General features: G+C 46.3%; 1 protein-coding gene and 1 non-coding gene across 3 annotated transcripts in view; both read right to left on the bottom strand.

Annotated features, from left to right (window-relative positions):
• Positions 1–12,172, bottom strand: part of IARS1 (isoleucyl-tRNA synthetase 1) — a 94,568-nt gene extending 82,396 nt beyond the window's left edge. For both annotated transcript variants that reach the window (XM_014869752.2, XM_014869749.2), the window contains exons 1-6: positions 12,113–12,172; positions 10,359–10,448; positions 7,985–8,104; positions 7,356–7,512; positions 6,770–6,889; positions 3,913–3,995 (exon numbers count right to left, since the gene is read on the bottom strand). In XM_014869752.2, coding sequence (XP_014725238.2) covers positions 3,913–3,995; positions 6,770–6,889; positions 7,356–7,512; positions 7,985–8,103 — 479 coding nt within the window. In that variant the 5' untranslated portion in view covers position 8,104; positions 10,359–10,448; positions 12,113–12,172. The remainder of the gene's footprint in view (positions 1–3,912; positions 3,996–6,769; positions 6,890–7,355; positions 7,513–7,984; positions 8,105–10,358; positions 10,449–12,112) is intronic.
• Positions 9,702–9,833, bottom strand: LOC148222513 (small nucleolar RNA SNORA84). Its single transcript, XR_015806152.1, has one exon. It is a non-coding gene; the product is annotated as a small nucleolar RNA SNORA84 (small nucleolar RNA).
• Positions 12,173–16,785: the final 4,613 nt, after the last annotated feature.

Here is a 16,785-nt window from a genome sequence, read left to right as displayed (position 1 = left end):
ACAAAATGATTGCTGTGTGATCTCACATCAGTTCATATCAAAAGGACAATTTTATAGCCTCTGTAGACCTACTAAACAAATCCAGGCACAAACAGCATGCTATGCAAGAATCCCTGTCATTTAAAAGTTCAGCAAACACTGCATCCTAACAGCACCATGGGAAGCAGAACTTCTGAGAAGAAGGTTTTCCTACAACTCATGGACAGCATTTGAAAAACAAAAGGAAATCAAAATGAAAGCAACAATCAAAAATATATGCTTGGGGGGGAAAAAAAAAGTACTCAAAAAACACTGGATGTGAATCAAAAAAAGCATAAAAACATAAAGCTAAGTGGAACATGAATTCCAACAACAAACACAATCTATCTTTAGAATAGCATCTTGGAAAGACAGCTCCTTAAGAAAGTCAGAAGTATTTCTTTGTTCCAGGGCCTAAGAATTGTGAGTAGAGAAGTTGTCAAATTCTATGTTCAACTACCACTGAAAGCTTTAAAATCCTGGCATACAGAGATCATCCTGTTCCAGGTCTACTCTCCAAGCTGTAATCTTCAGAACAGTGTGTTTGTTGAGAGATTCCAGATCAAGCCAGAAATGTAAAATACCTGTATAACAGAAAATCTGAGTACCTAAAACTAATGCTAGACTTATCCCAAAGATCATCCATAGGAGTGCAGTGTATTCCTCTTCAAAATACAGGGAAGGAGATAGAACAAGGACTAGATTGGTGAGAAGGTAACAACAAGGGGACTAGAGAACTTAATGCACAAAAGAATACAAGAATGAGGGAAAAAATAGAGGTAGCTCATAGATGGACAAACCATATTTCTTATCAGCAGTATCTCCATAGAAAATCATTAGTCATGGAATACACAGAATGCAGTGGTGATTTCTAATAGGAGAAATCTATTTCTAGAAATCGATTAGAATTTCTATTCCAAGATCTGTTGTTCTGAGATCATTGTGGTTTAGTGCTGAGTGCTGGGCCTGTCTCAGGGCAGGTCGGGTGTGAGCCCAGCTCTCCCTGGCACCTCCTCCCAGAGCTCTGTCACCAAGAGGAGCTCAGGACAGTCTCTAACAGGCTCAGCCCGCAGTTGCTCATTTGGGCACTAGATGGTGACAGGAACCTGCTCAAGCCACCCTTGAGAGCAGCAGGAGGAGAGGCCAAGCCCTGGCATCACCCCGGGAACAGCAGAGCCATCCTCTCATCCCACCCACCCTGCTCCCCCAGAGCCCAGGGAGAGCCGTCCCCACAATAAACTCACACCCAGCCCACACCTATGCCACAAGCCAGCAGTGAAGACAATCATTTAGAGTTATTCCAACTCCCAAAGGTTTCTTTCAGACCACCTCAGTAAAAAGTTTAAGCTCCCATCAAACTCCTCTCCATTTCACTGCATGTGTCTTGTGACTGTACAAAAACACGGCAAGAACACATTTCATGTTTGTGCCATGCCAGCTCAAGAACATCACTCTCATTGCACTGTTCCAGTGAAGGGCATTTTTTAACAGAGGGCAAAGCTGGCTGCAGGACAAATTGTACAGAATTAAATTAAAAAGTTCTATTTAAGTTATTTAATATGTGCAGAGTTGCCTGGATCTTAACATGTAAAACCACTGCACTACTCTTACTGACATCAACTTTCAATCCTGCCCTGAAAAATTCTGCCAGGATACCACAATTCCACCAATGAATGCTTTGTTGAAAGTCAAAATTTAGCAGGCTCAAAATTCAGTTTAGTCAGTGATCATATGACACAGCACCAAAATGCCAACAAAGTAGACACTTCCACCAGAACAATTATAAACATGAAAAATAAATGCACTCTAGCATTCTGAGCTTATTAATATTGTTTTGTAGAGATACTGTACAACAGATGTATTTGGTGTCTGGAGTCCTAAATATTTCAAATCTAAATAATTTGGATCAAATCAGCCACCACTGAAAACAACATTTATCACAAGTATTAGATGATCTCACTGAACTCAATGTCACAAAGAAATTTCAGTTGAGGCCTCTCCAGAGCTGAAGGTAGAGCTACAGACCAGGAAAAAAAAATAACCTAAACAGACTGGTTTAGCTGATTATATGACTAAAGACAAACTCCTTACCATATTTTAACCACAAAAACTACAGCTGCTATGCCCACTACCATTTTCACAGCCAGGTTTTTTTTCTGGGCCTAAAATCAGCATCAGACAGTACAAGGTAAAACCACTGGACAAGCCAATATGGTCTCCAAGGCAGTCAATGCAGAAATTAAGCTGCAGTTTCTCTTTTGTACATAGCTGGACACTAAATTTTAAAGCTTTTTTAAAGAATTTCAGAAGGATCTCAGAAAAAAATGGAATCAATTATCAATTGTGAGAGAAGCATGCTAGAACCTACAGCCTGAATGATCACTCCTGATGGACATGGAAAGGAACTTCAGTAACACCTTGTGGGTCTGATGATTGTCTGGGTAACCATCCAATTTATTTAATTTTTAGAAAATTTTGCATTACCCTGCCAAAAGCACCACTCTAACTAGAGTGACAGGGCTCTCTTTAAGCATTATCTCCTTCAGCCCTGAGACAGTCCAAGGAGACTTTCCAAAAAAAAAAAAAACAAAACAAAAACAAAAAAAAACCCAACTTTTAAAAACAGAAAATGTTTCATTACATGATTTATCAGAAACTTAACAGTATCAGGAAGCGAAAAAAGTACAAAATTAAGAGGCTGTCTGCCTACATACTTCCTAAAATCTGAATTTTCAGATCCAATATAATTTAGAGTTTGTATCAAAGCAAGCATTAGAGAAGGTAATCTCTGTAACACAGGTGAAAGACCAGAAACTGCATTTTAAAGAAGTGGTGGGAGAAACAAACCACCAAAAAAAGGCTTGGGCTGCTGAAAGAGACCCTGCAGCTAGCTCAAGGCACGTTTGGTTTTTAAGCTGCCAGTTAAACAGGATTTGAGGTGCCACTAAGTATTTTTGTAATTTACAAAATGAAGGTTTCTTGTCAGTTTTGGCTTTATAATTATGCAGGGTTTCTTCAGCTGAGCGAGTTAAACATCTGCTGCCTTCCCACCATCTTTCCAATGCTCATGGAATCTCACTGGCACTTCAGCCCTCTGCAGTGGCTTCAGGGACATCTACAAGGTCAATCCATTGCCATTACTCTATGAAACTACACAATTAAAACTAATTATAAGCTAATATTACCTAATATTCAATAATACTTTATTATGGACATAATTTGCTTTTCAATGGCTTTCTGTCAGCATATACTCTGCAAAACCTCTCCCTGAAACTCACCTTGTCATTCTATCACTCACAGCTGCCATTTCTTCACTCTGTTAAACCAACCTGATTATCCTGTAAGGTTCTCTTGTCTTTTGAAATCCCAACAGGCACCCTGAATACATTGCCAAAACACCCAAACTTTATTAAGCTCTGCACCAGGAGTCCAAGGCAGTTGTCAAACTGTGCTGCCAAGAAAAAGATAACAGCAGATTCACAGCCTCTAAATACAGGCTTGAAGAAGAGGTTTGGAGCTAAACTGAGCTTGGACAGTTTGCCCATTTACAGCTGACAGTGTGAAGAACATCAAGAATGAAGAGAAAGATCGAAATTTCCTAAACCAACCAAGGAACATATTAATAGATCTTCAGAACTGCTTTGAAGTTGACATGGAGCAGTAAGATTTCAGGGCTCCCTAAAAGCAGTGCTGGTGCACTTTATTTTGCAAAGCTCTGCTATCCTGGAGAAGGAAAAATGGGACAATTAATTCTGTCACTTGGACATCAAGTGATTTCACATCACTTTAATTACTCTGCCTGATGCAGTTCTAGTGATACATGGACCAACACATTTCCAATGAGTGAAGCCTTTTGCACTTTTCAAATGCATAAAGCAGTGCACGTTCACTTACCACACAGACTCCATGAACTCAGGGTAAAGAGTTTTGTAGTCATTTTCAAAGTCAATCCAGCGTCCTAATCTGGTAACACTGAACTGTTAAGACACACAAAAAGAGATTGAAAGGTATCTTAACAATGCATTATGATGATACAAAACCAATATTTATTCTGTAAAATAAAAGTCAGCTAGGTTTTTAAGTGCAGCATTTGTCCCATCTCAATGAAATACATCTATAAAATATTTTAGTCTGGTACTAGTTCCAAACAGTGTATTCAAACAGACAAAAATAAGCATGGTTACATACAACCAAGGTCACACAACAGGCCACTGTGATCAACATAGCAAAAATGGTAGATCACTTGGATCATTCATCAAATAGAAATGGTGGATCACTCAAGGTTCAGCCAAGGTTCAAATGCCTGAAAATTGCTTTTCATTAGAGTGGCCTCACTTCTATTTTTAAGACTACTTGTTGCAGAGACAGTGAAAACTCAGAAGACGTAGTCTATCAGCTTTCAGTGACATGAAAACATGATGTAATTTGAAGACAAAGAAATGCTGAAAGAAATTGATACATGACAAGTTATCAAACTATTCCAGGGCCAGCTGCCTTCTCTGACTACCCAGAGCCATGAGAGGGCTGCCAAAGGCACAGCAGTGACAGGTGCCAGCCCCTGTCTCAGGACAGATCATGCTCATATCCAGACACTAATGAGGAATGAGCCAGCTGTGGCATTCACTGGGCCAAGTGGGATTTCACAACCATCCAAAGCCCCAGCTCTGCAGACAGCCAAGCCAGGGACACCTGTCCTGACACTGTGACATAGCCCACACTGAATGTCACACCAGCACAGTGAACACAGAACACATTCCTTCTCTCACCTCTACATTTTCATACAACACCTGAGCTCCTGACATGGATCAGTTTCCATCCTGACCTTGAAACCACTCTGACATTCCACTAATAAGATCCATATCCTAGGACTGATTAGCACAAGGATCCACCATCATGTTTGGTCTCAGCATTGTAAGATTTTATACACCCAAGGAATCTTTTTTTTTCATAAGGCTCAAATATTTGCTAACCACTCCAGGCAGAAAATAAACACTATCTAACAGGAATGTTGGTCATTCCTTTCCTAGCATTAGTCCAAAATATTTTAATTCATTACAAGTCAAAAGATATTTAAACAAATATCATTCTATTTATTAATCATCTAAAATACACATATACATTCACAAGTTTATGAACAAAACAAAATAAAAAGTCCATTCACTACACAAAAGATCAAGTGCTTGGACTGACCAACACTGCAAAAACACCAGCTGCTGAAGCACAGCAAGTTAAAAGGGGTGGAAAATGAACCACAGATGTTCCAGGCTTAGCTGGGATAGAGTTAATTTTCTTCTTCCTAGCTGATACAGTGCTGTGTTCTGGATTTAGGATGGGAATAATGTTGTTAACCCACTGCTGGCTTAAGTGCTGCTGATTAATGCTTGCCCTAAGCAAGGAGTTCTCAGTTTCCCAGGCTGTGCCAGGCAGGAGCTGCACAAGGAGCTGGGTGGGAGAACAGCCAGGACAGCTGATCCAAACTGGCCAAAGGGACATTCCAGAGCACAGGACATTGTACCCAGCAGAGAAACTGGGGAGACTTGGCCAGGAGCTCTGAATCTCTGGGCAGAGACAGGCTGGGCATCACTCAGCAGCAAGACTGGGCATCACTTGGTTTTCCTGGCTTTTATTCCTCCTTCCCTCTCCTCTTTTACTACTATTAATATCATTAGCATCGTTATTTTATTTTGTTTCAATTAAACTGTTCTTATCTCCACTCATTGGTACTTAGCTGCAAGCTGGGGTTAAACCACCACAACAAACCAGAATGAATCTTGCTATTTTTATTTCTAAAAGCAACAAAGAATCATCAATGATGAGTTTGAAATACAACATTTCAGAGTGCAATTTGAAAAAAAACAAAAAACAAAAAAATTGTCTGCTTTTCATCTAGGCACTCACTGATGTTTAGGCCACAGTTACTCTACCCAAGGCAGCTCTGCTTTCTTCAGACACTGGCCATAACTTCAAAATGCTCCCAAGGGCAAGAGGCAAGTGATACTCAAGTAAGAAACTGCTATTTCCATGGAAAGAAATACAGCAGGACTAGAAACATGCAGAGGAGTGTGATGAAGTAGAAGAGCTTTCACACGAGGAAAAATTAAAACAGGACTGTTCTGCCAAGAAAAAATTGTTAAGATAAAGCTTTATTGGAAATCATTTGAGAGAATCACCATTTTTCAAAATTGCACACATCAACATTTTCTCTGCACTCCTGGGATGCAAAGCTGACACCAATATTCTCTGGGAAGACCAAGGGTTTACCTATACCTCTTATGACAAAACCAGCTGTGAGAATTTCTGTTCTTCCAAAAATATAAGCTGCTATCCTGCACTCTGGCAATGAAAAGACTGTGGGGAAGGAGGAGCAGAAAAGCAGTGAGGTTAATGTTAATTTTCTTTAATGACTCCATTTGAAAAACAAAGACAGATCTTTCAATTTTCTATAGAAGAGAAGGCACAAAGAAAGACAATGCTCAACATATCCATTATTTGTTCAGTGTATCTCATCAGACACTTTGAGCTCCAGGTAACCTGCAAGGAACCTCTTGGCACCACAGCAGTCTCTGTTCTGAGCCACTATGGTGCTCTTTATGTTCCCCTTTCAGGATCACAGGAGAGAAACACAGAAGCCTTAAGATATGAGATTTATGCACATAATCAGATAAAAGGATGAAGCTCACCCCACCTGGAACACATCTGCACAAACAGATTTAGAAATGCTCAGCAGAACATGGACTGAGCCTTCACTCACCTCCCACTCCTTGGCGTATCTCATGACAATGCCTCTGCACTCTTTGTTGTAAGCTTCAATCCCCATCTTTGCCACATCCTCTGGCCCTTTAATGCCTAAAGTCTTGTCAATCTCATATTCCTGGGAGCATGGGAAACAACCAAACAAAACATCCTGTTACCAAAAGCTTTCAGGATTTCCCTGGATAGTTTATTTGTGTCCTGTACATTCTAATGAAGCTCAGGGGCCTCCTTTAACCTTTTGAGATTTCATGAGATCTGCACCTGAACTAGGCTGGGATTTCAAGGGCTCACCCTGGTGTGACTGTTTCTTTAGTATCTTTTTAAAAAATGAACAAAAAGAAGGTTTCTGAAAAATGGACCAAATAAATACAGGTTCACAGCAGTGAAGAGAGTGCAGGTGACCAGTAGGAAGCTCCTGGACTCACCACACACAAAAACCAGAGAAACACATGGGACAAGAACTTCCATTTCTCTTTTAGCAACAATGCTAGGTATAAAAGCAACAGAAACACGAGTGATAAGCAGGGAACAACAGGGAAAGAGAAACCAACAGAAGTATCTGCAGGCAAATTTATGGCACATACCACAGGTAAGCCGTGGCAATCCCAGCCAAACCTTCTGTCAACATGAAAACCACTCTGATGAGCAAATCTGGTCACGATGTCTTTGATGGTTCCTGCAAGAATATGGCCATAGTGGGGGAGCCCCGTGGCAAATGGGGGGCCATCATAGAAGTTAAACCTACAACACAAAACATTCCTCATTAGAGCAAAACCTGAGCAGCAGGCTTTCAGACAGGGTGAATAGGAAAATATCCATTCCTTCCTCTTCCATGAGCAGTCAGCACAGGTGCCACGCTGGCAGTGGGACTGAAGGGAACATTCCAACTTGTTCAGTTCCTGCCACTGCCAGTTCTGCCAGGATTCCCATGGAACACCCCAGCACAGTGCTCCACAGCTCCACAATGGGAAGAGTTCTTTGCTTACCTCCCCATTTCTCTTACAAACCCACCAGGCAGGAAATTACAGGTTTATTACAACTGTTTCGACACTGCTGATTCTTCACCAAGTGAAAAATAAAGGGAAAGCAGCATTAGCCAGGCTTGCTGTTGGCAAAGGGAACAGCTGCTGTTTACAGAACCAAGGAAAAACAAAGAGTAATTACAGCCAAGCCAACCCTGCACTGCCCCACACAGCTTTTATCAGATTCTTACCTAGGTCTGTTCTTTGATTGCTTCAGGCATTCCTTGAAACAATTAAGATTTTTCCAGAGCGTCAAGATCTTCTCTTCCTCATTTGGAAAATTTATGTTTTCTGGAACTTGTTGAACCATTCTTTCCCAACAAGAATCAAGAAGAGAAAAATGCATATTGAACAGAAGTGAGAAAAAAAATAACTCCACAAATACAACTTGTATCTTTCAAATCCATATCATCAATCCAAAACTCAGTTTTCCAAAGAGCCTGATTCATTACAGGCATGGGAGCAAGCACTCCATTCTAAAAAAAGGTTAATTTTGACTGACTGGCACCAAAGTTTTAGATCAGGAAAAGAGGATTCTCCATTCATTCAACATGATTGTTCCCTTCTTTATCATGTTTTTATTTCTGTTTCCCAGAGAAAACAATCAAAGGGTAAATTATTTTTTGGTTACAGGTTTGTGTTTTTTTCCTTCAGGAAAAGCTTCCAAGTTCAAAGTGACCCTTCAGCACCAGTTTGTACCAGAGAGTTTCACTTTAAACTACTGAAGAGCAGGCTCGTTCTCACTGTACATTTATTCACGCTGTTTAGATATTTAAAAGAGCATTTTCCATCAGGCTATGCCAGCACTTTCAGATGCCCCAAAAAGCAGCCAGACTGCAGACAGCACAGGTGAAAAACACTGCAAAGATGAACATGAGTTTTATAAGTACATTAAAACTAAGCCCCCACAGGCCACTTCCATGCTGTATAAGCAACACAGGAAAGAGGAATTCTCAACATAATTAGGAACACACAACAGTTGCCTGGTTCCAAACTTGCTATGAGATGGAAAAGGGTCAGATTTCAATAAAATGCCATGGCAAGAACTAAACAAAGCTCTAGGGAACAAGGATGTTTTAAGACAGCAACTCCCTAACAGGAGAAAATTGGTTATGAAGGTTGTAATAGATAATGCTACAGAATAAAAGAGTTCTTCCACCTCTCACTTTAGTGCTGCTGCTCCTGAGCACAGGAACCACAAGTAGCTACCACAGCCCTGAGAGAATTACAAGTAACAGCACAAAGCCCGAGTCTTGTGATTTACTCAGGTTTGTAAATACTAACCATAAAGCAGCAACAAAGGCAAATGGACAAAGACAATTCTTCCAGTTACAGCTGAAGTTCCAAAACGTTTGCTTAAATGGAATACAGACCACCACAACTGCCAGCTCAAGGATTGAACCCCTCCCAAAAAAATGTGCTACAGACCAATTCCACCCCTTTTGTATTCATGACAAATCATTCTCTCCACTAATAAAGCCAAATTATCCTTTATCATTATCGTATTATTATAATTGAGAATCCCACAACCTGGTGCACAGACAACAGAGGATTTGGAGGGGAAATCAGGGGCTGACCAAGGAACACGTGGACATGGCTGGATGTATTTTAGAAAGGTAATAACCAGCCTGAGCACAATGAGTTACTCCACATACAACTTGTTCTGCCTCGAAGCACTGATTAGGCTGTGCCATTTCTCAGTGATCTGATCACAGAGACAATGGAAATGATAAAAGAATTCAGCCTTAAAGCTTTTATCTCCCACAAACCAGGTGACCTGAGGTTTAAGGATGTGCATGTTGTACTCAGCTCAAGCTCAGCCCTCCCAAATGAGTGGTAAGTGCCTAGGGTTTGGAGACTGGCCAGCTGTGAGGTGTGTAATGAAGAGAGCAGAGGCAGAGGGGGTTGGGCTGTGCCTGTGACCGGGCTGTGGAGGCTGCTCACGGATCACAGACTCCCTGCGTAAATCACAGAGTCACTGTGGGCCCATCCTCCAACTGGAGCACTGCACTGCACAGCAGCGTCCAGTAACCACAGGGCACAAATCCATCCACACTCTGCAACAGCACAACTTTATTGCATGAGAAGTAGAGGGAAAAAAATACTGTTGGGAATTAATATGCAACCATCTCTATTGGTTATTTTTTCCAAGTTACAAACCAGAATTCTAAACAGACTGACTTAAAAGGTAAAAGCACATTGGAAATCTCACCATGGCTCAACCTCAGCTGAGAGAAAAAGCCAAGATCTAACAGTAATTTTATAGACAGAGGTATGAATCTCTCTACAGCACAGAAAAATAAAAGCTCATTATAAGCAATCTAGGTATTTTAAATCACAAAATAATCAAGGACAATTGCATTACTTTGAACACAGACTGAGCAAAAACATCACAAACCATATTAGAGAAATTATACAAACACATCTAATAAAACCACACTTTCAGACAACACTTCACATTTACAGAGATCAGTAAACACAAGCAGGGTTCTCTATTCATTTTCTGCTGACCAGAAGTGTTAAAGACAACGCACCACTAAGCAAGTTTTTATTAAGTACACTCACTTTTCTAGAGGATAACAACATTCACTAGCAAAGGTGTCAAAGTTTGGAGATTGTACTACAGCAGTCTGAGACTTAAGCTGGTCTTCTTATCTACAACGAAAAAAAAAAAATGCGTTAAAACCACAAAAGTAAGTTCACGCGTGCTTTTTAAAATATTAATTTTTCAGAAGTCAATAAAAATTCAATTGAAACTCCATTATGAATGAAGTGAGCCCAAATTTGAGAAATACGGTTGTACTTTCCACACATCAGATATATGATTAAAACAAAGTGGATTTCAAGATATTAATCACTTTGTTGATGAGAAACTCTAAGCATAAAGACACAGGATGAACTAAAGGTGTAAAAAAGGTTTCTGATTTCCAGGGGTTTATGATCAGTCACTTACTCTTGTTCCAGTCACCTTCTCCCACAAACTATTCTGTAAAAGAGACCAAAGCTGCCTCCAAAAACAAGGAGCCTCCTTTGTCCACCTACAGCTGCCTTCTCCAAAGTTAAACACGGCTCTGTTTTCCATACACACCTGGCACCCCATTTTTGCTTCTTTAGGTATTGTTCCGGGGTAATATCAGTCTAAACTGTTCACCTGATAATCAAAATTCTCCCTTTCTAGAAGGGATAGAAACAACCAAGTTTAAAACAAAAGCAAGGATGGATGTGAACAGAATGCTGAAATACAGAACAAATGTTGCTTCTGAAAATCTTGTGCTAGTGTCTTATGCAAGGAATAAAACTGCAACACTAGCCCAGCTGCCCCCCTGCAAGGCCTTCCTTTAACACTGAAAAGCCAATTAAAACACTTTTAAAGCGACAAGCACCCTCATCAATTAATGTTGGCTTTAGATACAAAAATTTCACTCTATGCAAGAGCCCAGTTTTACACTGTATCTTGTGATGGCTTAAGAAATTTTTGTTGTCACCATGTTACCTTGATTAAAAATGTAACATATCATTGTGAAAAGAAGAAATCTAGGTTATCTTGAAAAAACTTTGAATTGTGTCTTTTTAATAAAAACTCAGAAACCAGTGTCAGCTGAGTTACTGAACACTGCTTTTATGTGATAACTAAATTCTACTGCCTGACAGCTGCTTTCTAAGCATGTCACCACCACACCGAATAAAAATGCTTTCTGCAGTTTCCAAAAGGCTGCCGAGGTGGGCAAGCCAAGGTCTGCTGAAAATATCAAAGTCACCGCAGCTGCAGCATTAAAAAGGGTGCATTCTTCAAACCCCATTATTAAAAGGATGCCGAAGGGAATGCTTAAGACGTTCTGCACGTAATAAGGGACCTTAAATTCTTTGTACAAAAACTAATGAAACCAAGACTTGTTAAGTATTAAGCCCTTCAATTTGGCTAACCTTTAATAAGCATCTGCTATAAGTAATCCCTAAATTGCCGAAAAGGCGAAGAATCTGTACAGCACCCAGGGAGTAAAACACACACATGAACGTGACGTTGTACACACGAAACACGAGCTAATAACGCCAAACGCCGCAGGGGAGCTGCCGGCCCGGCCGGACCCCGCTACCGCGGTGACAGCACAAGGACCACGAGCTGCCGCTTTCCCGGGACACGCTAAAGGTGCCGCCCAGCACCGGCTCTCCCGCCAAGCACCTCGACAAGCCGCTAGAGCCGCCCCACCCTCGCGTCTCGGAGCCGCCCGCCGTCCGCATGAGCCAAGCCTGGCCGGCAGGGCCGTGAGGGGGCAGCGAGGGGCCGAGGGTGCAGCCCGGGCCATGCTCCCCCCGCTCACCTCCGTCCCGCCATGATGCAATCACACCCGGCGCAGCATGGCCGGAAACACGGCCGGTTCCACGGCCAATCAGCGCGCGGCTCTCTGCGGCCGCACCAGCGAGCTTTGTAAGGCGGCGGCCCATTGGGTGGAAGCTCCCCTGGGGCGGTGCGTCACGGAGGCGCGAGGCAGCTCGGGATACTCTTCCCGCGTGCCCGCCCCGCGGCCCCTGATTGGGCGGGGCCGGGGGCGGGGCCGGGAGTTCCCCTCACGGCCATGGGGAGAACCCCTGAGGGCGCGGGGGTGACGTGAGCCCGGGACTGGCTCAGCCGCGGGCCCCGAGCCCCAACCCGGGCCGGAGCTGTGCTGCGTGTCCTGGATAACCCCATGCGGTTCTGACCCAGCGAGACCAAGACACTGGGCTTCTCCCAGTAAATGGATACCAAGGGCCTCTACCAAACTCTTCTCAGGAGCTCGATCTTATCTCCATTACAGGGGCTCTCTTAAATTTAAATCTCAATATACCAATTCTTAAGGCTGTATCTACAACAGAAGTCCTTCCTCTGGTGCTTAAAAAAAAAAAATACCACCTTGTAGATGGGTTCCCCCATGTCAAAGGAAACTTAAGTGTTTGAAAAAATATTATTGCTGGCTGGCAACCACTGAGAAATTACAAAACATTTCATAATACATAAAAAAACATCTCCTCCACTTTTCCAGTGCTGAAAAAAGCTATAAAAAGCCTTTTGAATAGACGGGAGGAAGATGGATGCTCTTCCCAGCCTGCACACCTGAACCCTGACCAGAACAGAGCATCAGATCAATAATGGCACAAACAGTTCAGCTGCCTCCAGGTAATGATTTCAAATTGCTCTAAAAACTTATTTACTAATAGAGATGCAGGTGCCAGTAAAGGTTTCAATAAAAGCTTTAGATTTTGATTTGCAGGACTGGGTACAGGATGAATTTACTGGTCTGTGCAGGACAGTGTCAGTGTGTGGATTAGAGATAATCCAGATGTGAAGGGAGGCACATTAACTGGAATCCTTGCCTGCACAAAGTAGTACAAGAGTCCTTTCTACACAAAATTTCCTACATCCTTCTAGAACAGCTATAAGAAATGCAGACTCAATCTGCACCAAACTCAGAGAAACAGAAGAGGAGACAGGAACTGAGGCCAGACTAAGCTGGGCTGACCAGCAGACAGGAGAGGCTGAGTGCGTGTGGTTGCCAGGGCAGAGTCCCCTGTACAAACACAGAGTTCTGGGATATTCTGTGTCCAGGAGGGAGGTTTGGAATGGCAGAAGTTTATTCAAGCCACACTGCTGCCTAATACATCTGTGAAAAAGCCTGTGACAACTCGGGACATGGATTCTACCACATGATGTGGCATTTCTTTATCAACACCCGATGAACTCTGAAAGCGCTGCAGCCCCCCCTGCTCTCACATTCCCTCACATCTCAGAGGCTGCAGATTTCAGACAACTTTAGACAGCTGCTGCTTGCTCCCCTGCCAACTCCTTCCATTTTGGCCTTTAGTTTGTAAACACACAGGTGATAACATCAGCTGAGTTTAAATGGAATACCATATAATTCCTGAATTGAATTTGAAACAAACACTGCTTAGAAATACTCTCTAAAGCAGTGAAACAGACAAATGTTGACAATTTGTTTTTGGCAACGTTGACTCCATAGCTAGCCCAAATCTAGACTTTTACCTCGTCTCCCCCTGTGTATTTTGTACTTCTTTGCTCTTCACTGTTAAATTGTAATAAAATGTTACCTGCCTGAGAGTTGCTGCCCTTATTAATGAACAGCTTTTACTTGGGAGCATTTGTGCAACGCTGAGATTATTTTTCATTATCAGATTGGCCGTGGGGAAGGGGTGAACACTGTCAGATTAGTTGCATACAGGGCAAAAAAAAACCCCAACCAAAACAGAGTAGAAAACAGGGGAAATTTGTAGTAGAGGGACCAAGGTCCAGCACAAGTAACTGTGGCATTCCCCAAACTACAAAAATGAATGTCTCTGCTCTCATTTTTCACTCTATACTGATGAAAAAAGCACCGATTCAGCTGGAAAAGCTAGAGAGAAGAAAAAAAAAAAAAAAGAAAAAAAAAAAAAAGCCACCGTGAAACCCCAGGAGGGGACTCCCCTGGCGTGAAGCGGCAGAGGGGAAAGGCGCGGGCACCATTTTGTGGGACCCGCGGGAAGGTCACTGTTCCTGGCGGTGGCACCGGCCGCAGCCTGGAGCTCCAGAGGAAGGGCGGCCGCGGACACTGGCACTGAGCGTCGCGGCTTTTCCAGCGCTCGGTGCCGGCCTCAGGCCACCCCTTCTGCCCCCCCGCTGCCCCCGCGGCCATTTCGCCGCCTCCCCCCCCCCCCCCCCCAGCGCCCCTCACGGGCGGCTTACGCGGTTTGCGTAGCGCCGCTGCAAGGGACGGGCGCCGTACGCGGTTTGCGTAGTGGTTTGCGTAGTGCCGCTGCAAGGGACGAGCGCCGTACGCGGTTTGCGTGGCGCCGCTGCAAGGAGCGGGCGGGCAACGGTGCTTGCGCGGGGAGCTGAGCGTAAATGGTCTTCGTGAATAGGAGATGTACAAAATGCGCCCGCTGCTCTGAGCCAAGCCAAAGCGCGCCCAAGGGGGGAAAGATTCCCAGGATAACCAGGGATAACTCGGGATAACACCAGAGGTACGAGCGCGCGGGCTGCAGTGACGCGGAGCCCTCGCGCCGCCCGGACGTAGAGGGCGAAGTTTGGCGGGGACAGGCTGGCTGAGGAGCGGCTGTGCTGCCCCGGCACCCCCCCGCGGCGCGGCAGCAGTTGGACTGCGCCGGAGGTGATAAGTAAGGCTTGCGCGGGAGCGCGCCGCCAGCGGGCGCGGGGCGGCGGGCGGTGCGCGCGCTCCCTGTGCGGTCCCTGAGGCTCGGCGCCCTCCCTTCCCTTCGCTCGCTTCGCTCCCGGGCCCTGCCTCGGCCCGCCGTGCCCGGCGCAGCGCTGACAGCCCGGCAGCGCCCGCCCGGGGAGTAGGCGAGACCATCTCCGAAGCGGCGGCTTGGAACCCGTCAAGCTGCCCCGCAGCCCGCAGCCGTTCAGCCAGGCTATGCGCTGCCAACGGGCTCCGCTCAAGAAAAAAACAGAGCGGATCGTGAAAAGGTAGAGGCGCCCGCAGAGGCCCCCGCAGGGCTCTTGGGAAGCGTTCGCTCAGCCCGGAGAGAAGGGGAGGACGCGCCGGAGAGGCGGCGGCGCAGGAACAGCGCGGCGGGGGCGTCCCGGCGGCTCGGAGCATGTGAGAGGCCGGGGGGCCGCGATGCTGCGCCGAGCGGAGTTCATCGTGTGCCCGCCCTGGGAGCCCGCCCGCGGCGAGGGGGTGCCGGGGGGCGCCTCCCCGACGCCGCTGAAGGGCGGTGAGCCCCGGCGGGGCGGCAGCCGCTCCCGCTGGCCGCCCGGGCGGCGCGGGAGGGTCCCCGGCGGGGCGCGGAAGCTGCTGGGCAGCCGTACGCACAGCCACTTCCAGCACTACCAGCACCAGCAGCTGCAGCAGCAGCACTGCCGCGCCTTCCGCCGCTGCCACCGCCCGGCGCGGCCGCGGGTGCTGCTCTCCCTGCGGCCCGTCAATGTGCTGGGCCGGCGGGCGCCGGGCATGCGGGCGCCCCGCAACACCAACCAGTTCCTGATGCGAGAGAAGTACCAGCTCATGCACCTGCGCTCGGACTCAGTGGGCACCGAGAGCGGCGGGTCGGACTGCGAGATGGACCCGCTGGACATGGACTCGTACCTGGGGGTGCTGGAGAACGCCCGCGGGGCGCTGATGGAGTGCGCGGGGGAGCCCGGACCCGCCGCTCGCTCCCCGCCCGCCCGGGCCGGGGCTGGGGCCGGAGCCGGGGGCGGTGCGGCCGCGGGCTCCCCGCAGGAGGAGAGCCAGCAGTACTTCCCCTCGGAGGACGATGTGATCGAGAGCGAGCTCTTCATGGAGAGGGACTTCGACGAATTCTGCAGCAGGATCGCCTGAGCCCCGGGCCGGGGTGGAGCAGAGCCCCGCTGGCTTGGAGCCTTTCCACCTCGGAGCGGGGGAGAGGTTTATTTATTTCTCAGCCATTCCTTTGCGTTTTTGTCAGGGGGGTTGGCTAATTTTACAAATGTGTGTGTGTAAACAGGGGGGAACCCCGGGCACCCCCCTTGTAAATAAAGTGAACTTTTCTGAAGGCGAGATTAAAGCGGATCGCACTTGATGAGTTTGGGTTTTTTTGGGAGGGGGGGGTCCGCAGGGAGAGCCAGAGCCGCCGTCGGGGGCAGTGGAGAGACCGGGAGGGAGGGAGGGCACGGGGAGTGACCGGGCAGGGGGGTGGTGACGGCCAAAGTCACGGCGGAAAAGTTTCACTCTGCCTCTCTGGCACTCGCCCCAGTCTCTCGTTCAGGACGGCAAAGCCGGTTAATGCTCGCAGGAGGCGGCCAAGGAAGCGGCCCTTGACACACGGGCACGGAGCGAGCGGCAGGAGCAGGGTTTGGGGGCGGGCAGGAGCCGGAGAGCGATAAGTCGGAACTCAGCCGCTCCGAGCGGTGCGGGGTGGGAGCCCTGCCCTGCCCGGCCCCCCCGGCTCGGCTCGGGCACGGCGGGGAAGGGAAATACCAAAGCCATTGATCGGCCCTGCAGGTCTTTATTGACTCTCCCTCGCTGGGGAATGCTGGGGGCAC

Source organism: Sturnus vulgaris, chromosome 11 (assembly GCF_052056855.1).
Source record: "Sturnus vulgaris isolate bStuVul1 chromosome 11, bStuVul1.hap1, whole genome shotgun sequence".
NCBI lineage: Eukaryota > Metazoa > Chordata > Aves > Passeriformes > Sturnidae > Sturnus > Sturnus vulgaris.
The sequence above is the reverse complement of the archived record's forward strand: the minus strand, read 5'-3'. Positions and strand labels throughout refer to the sequence as shown.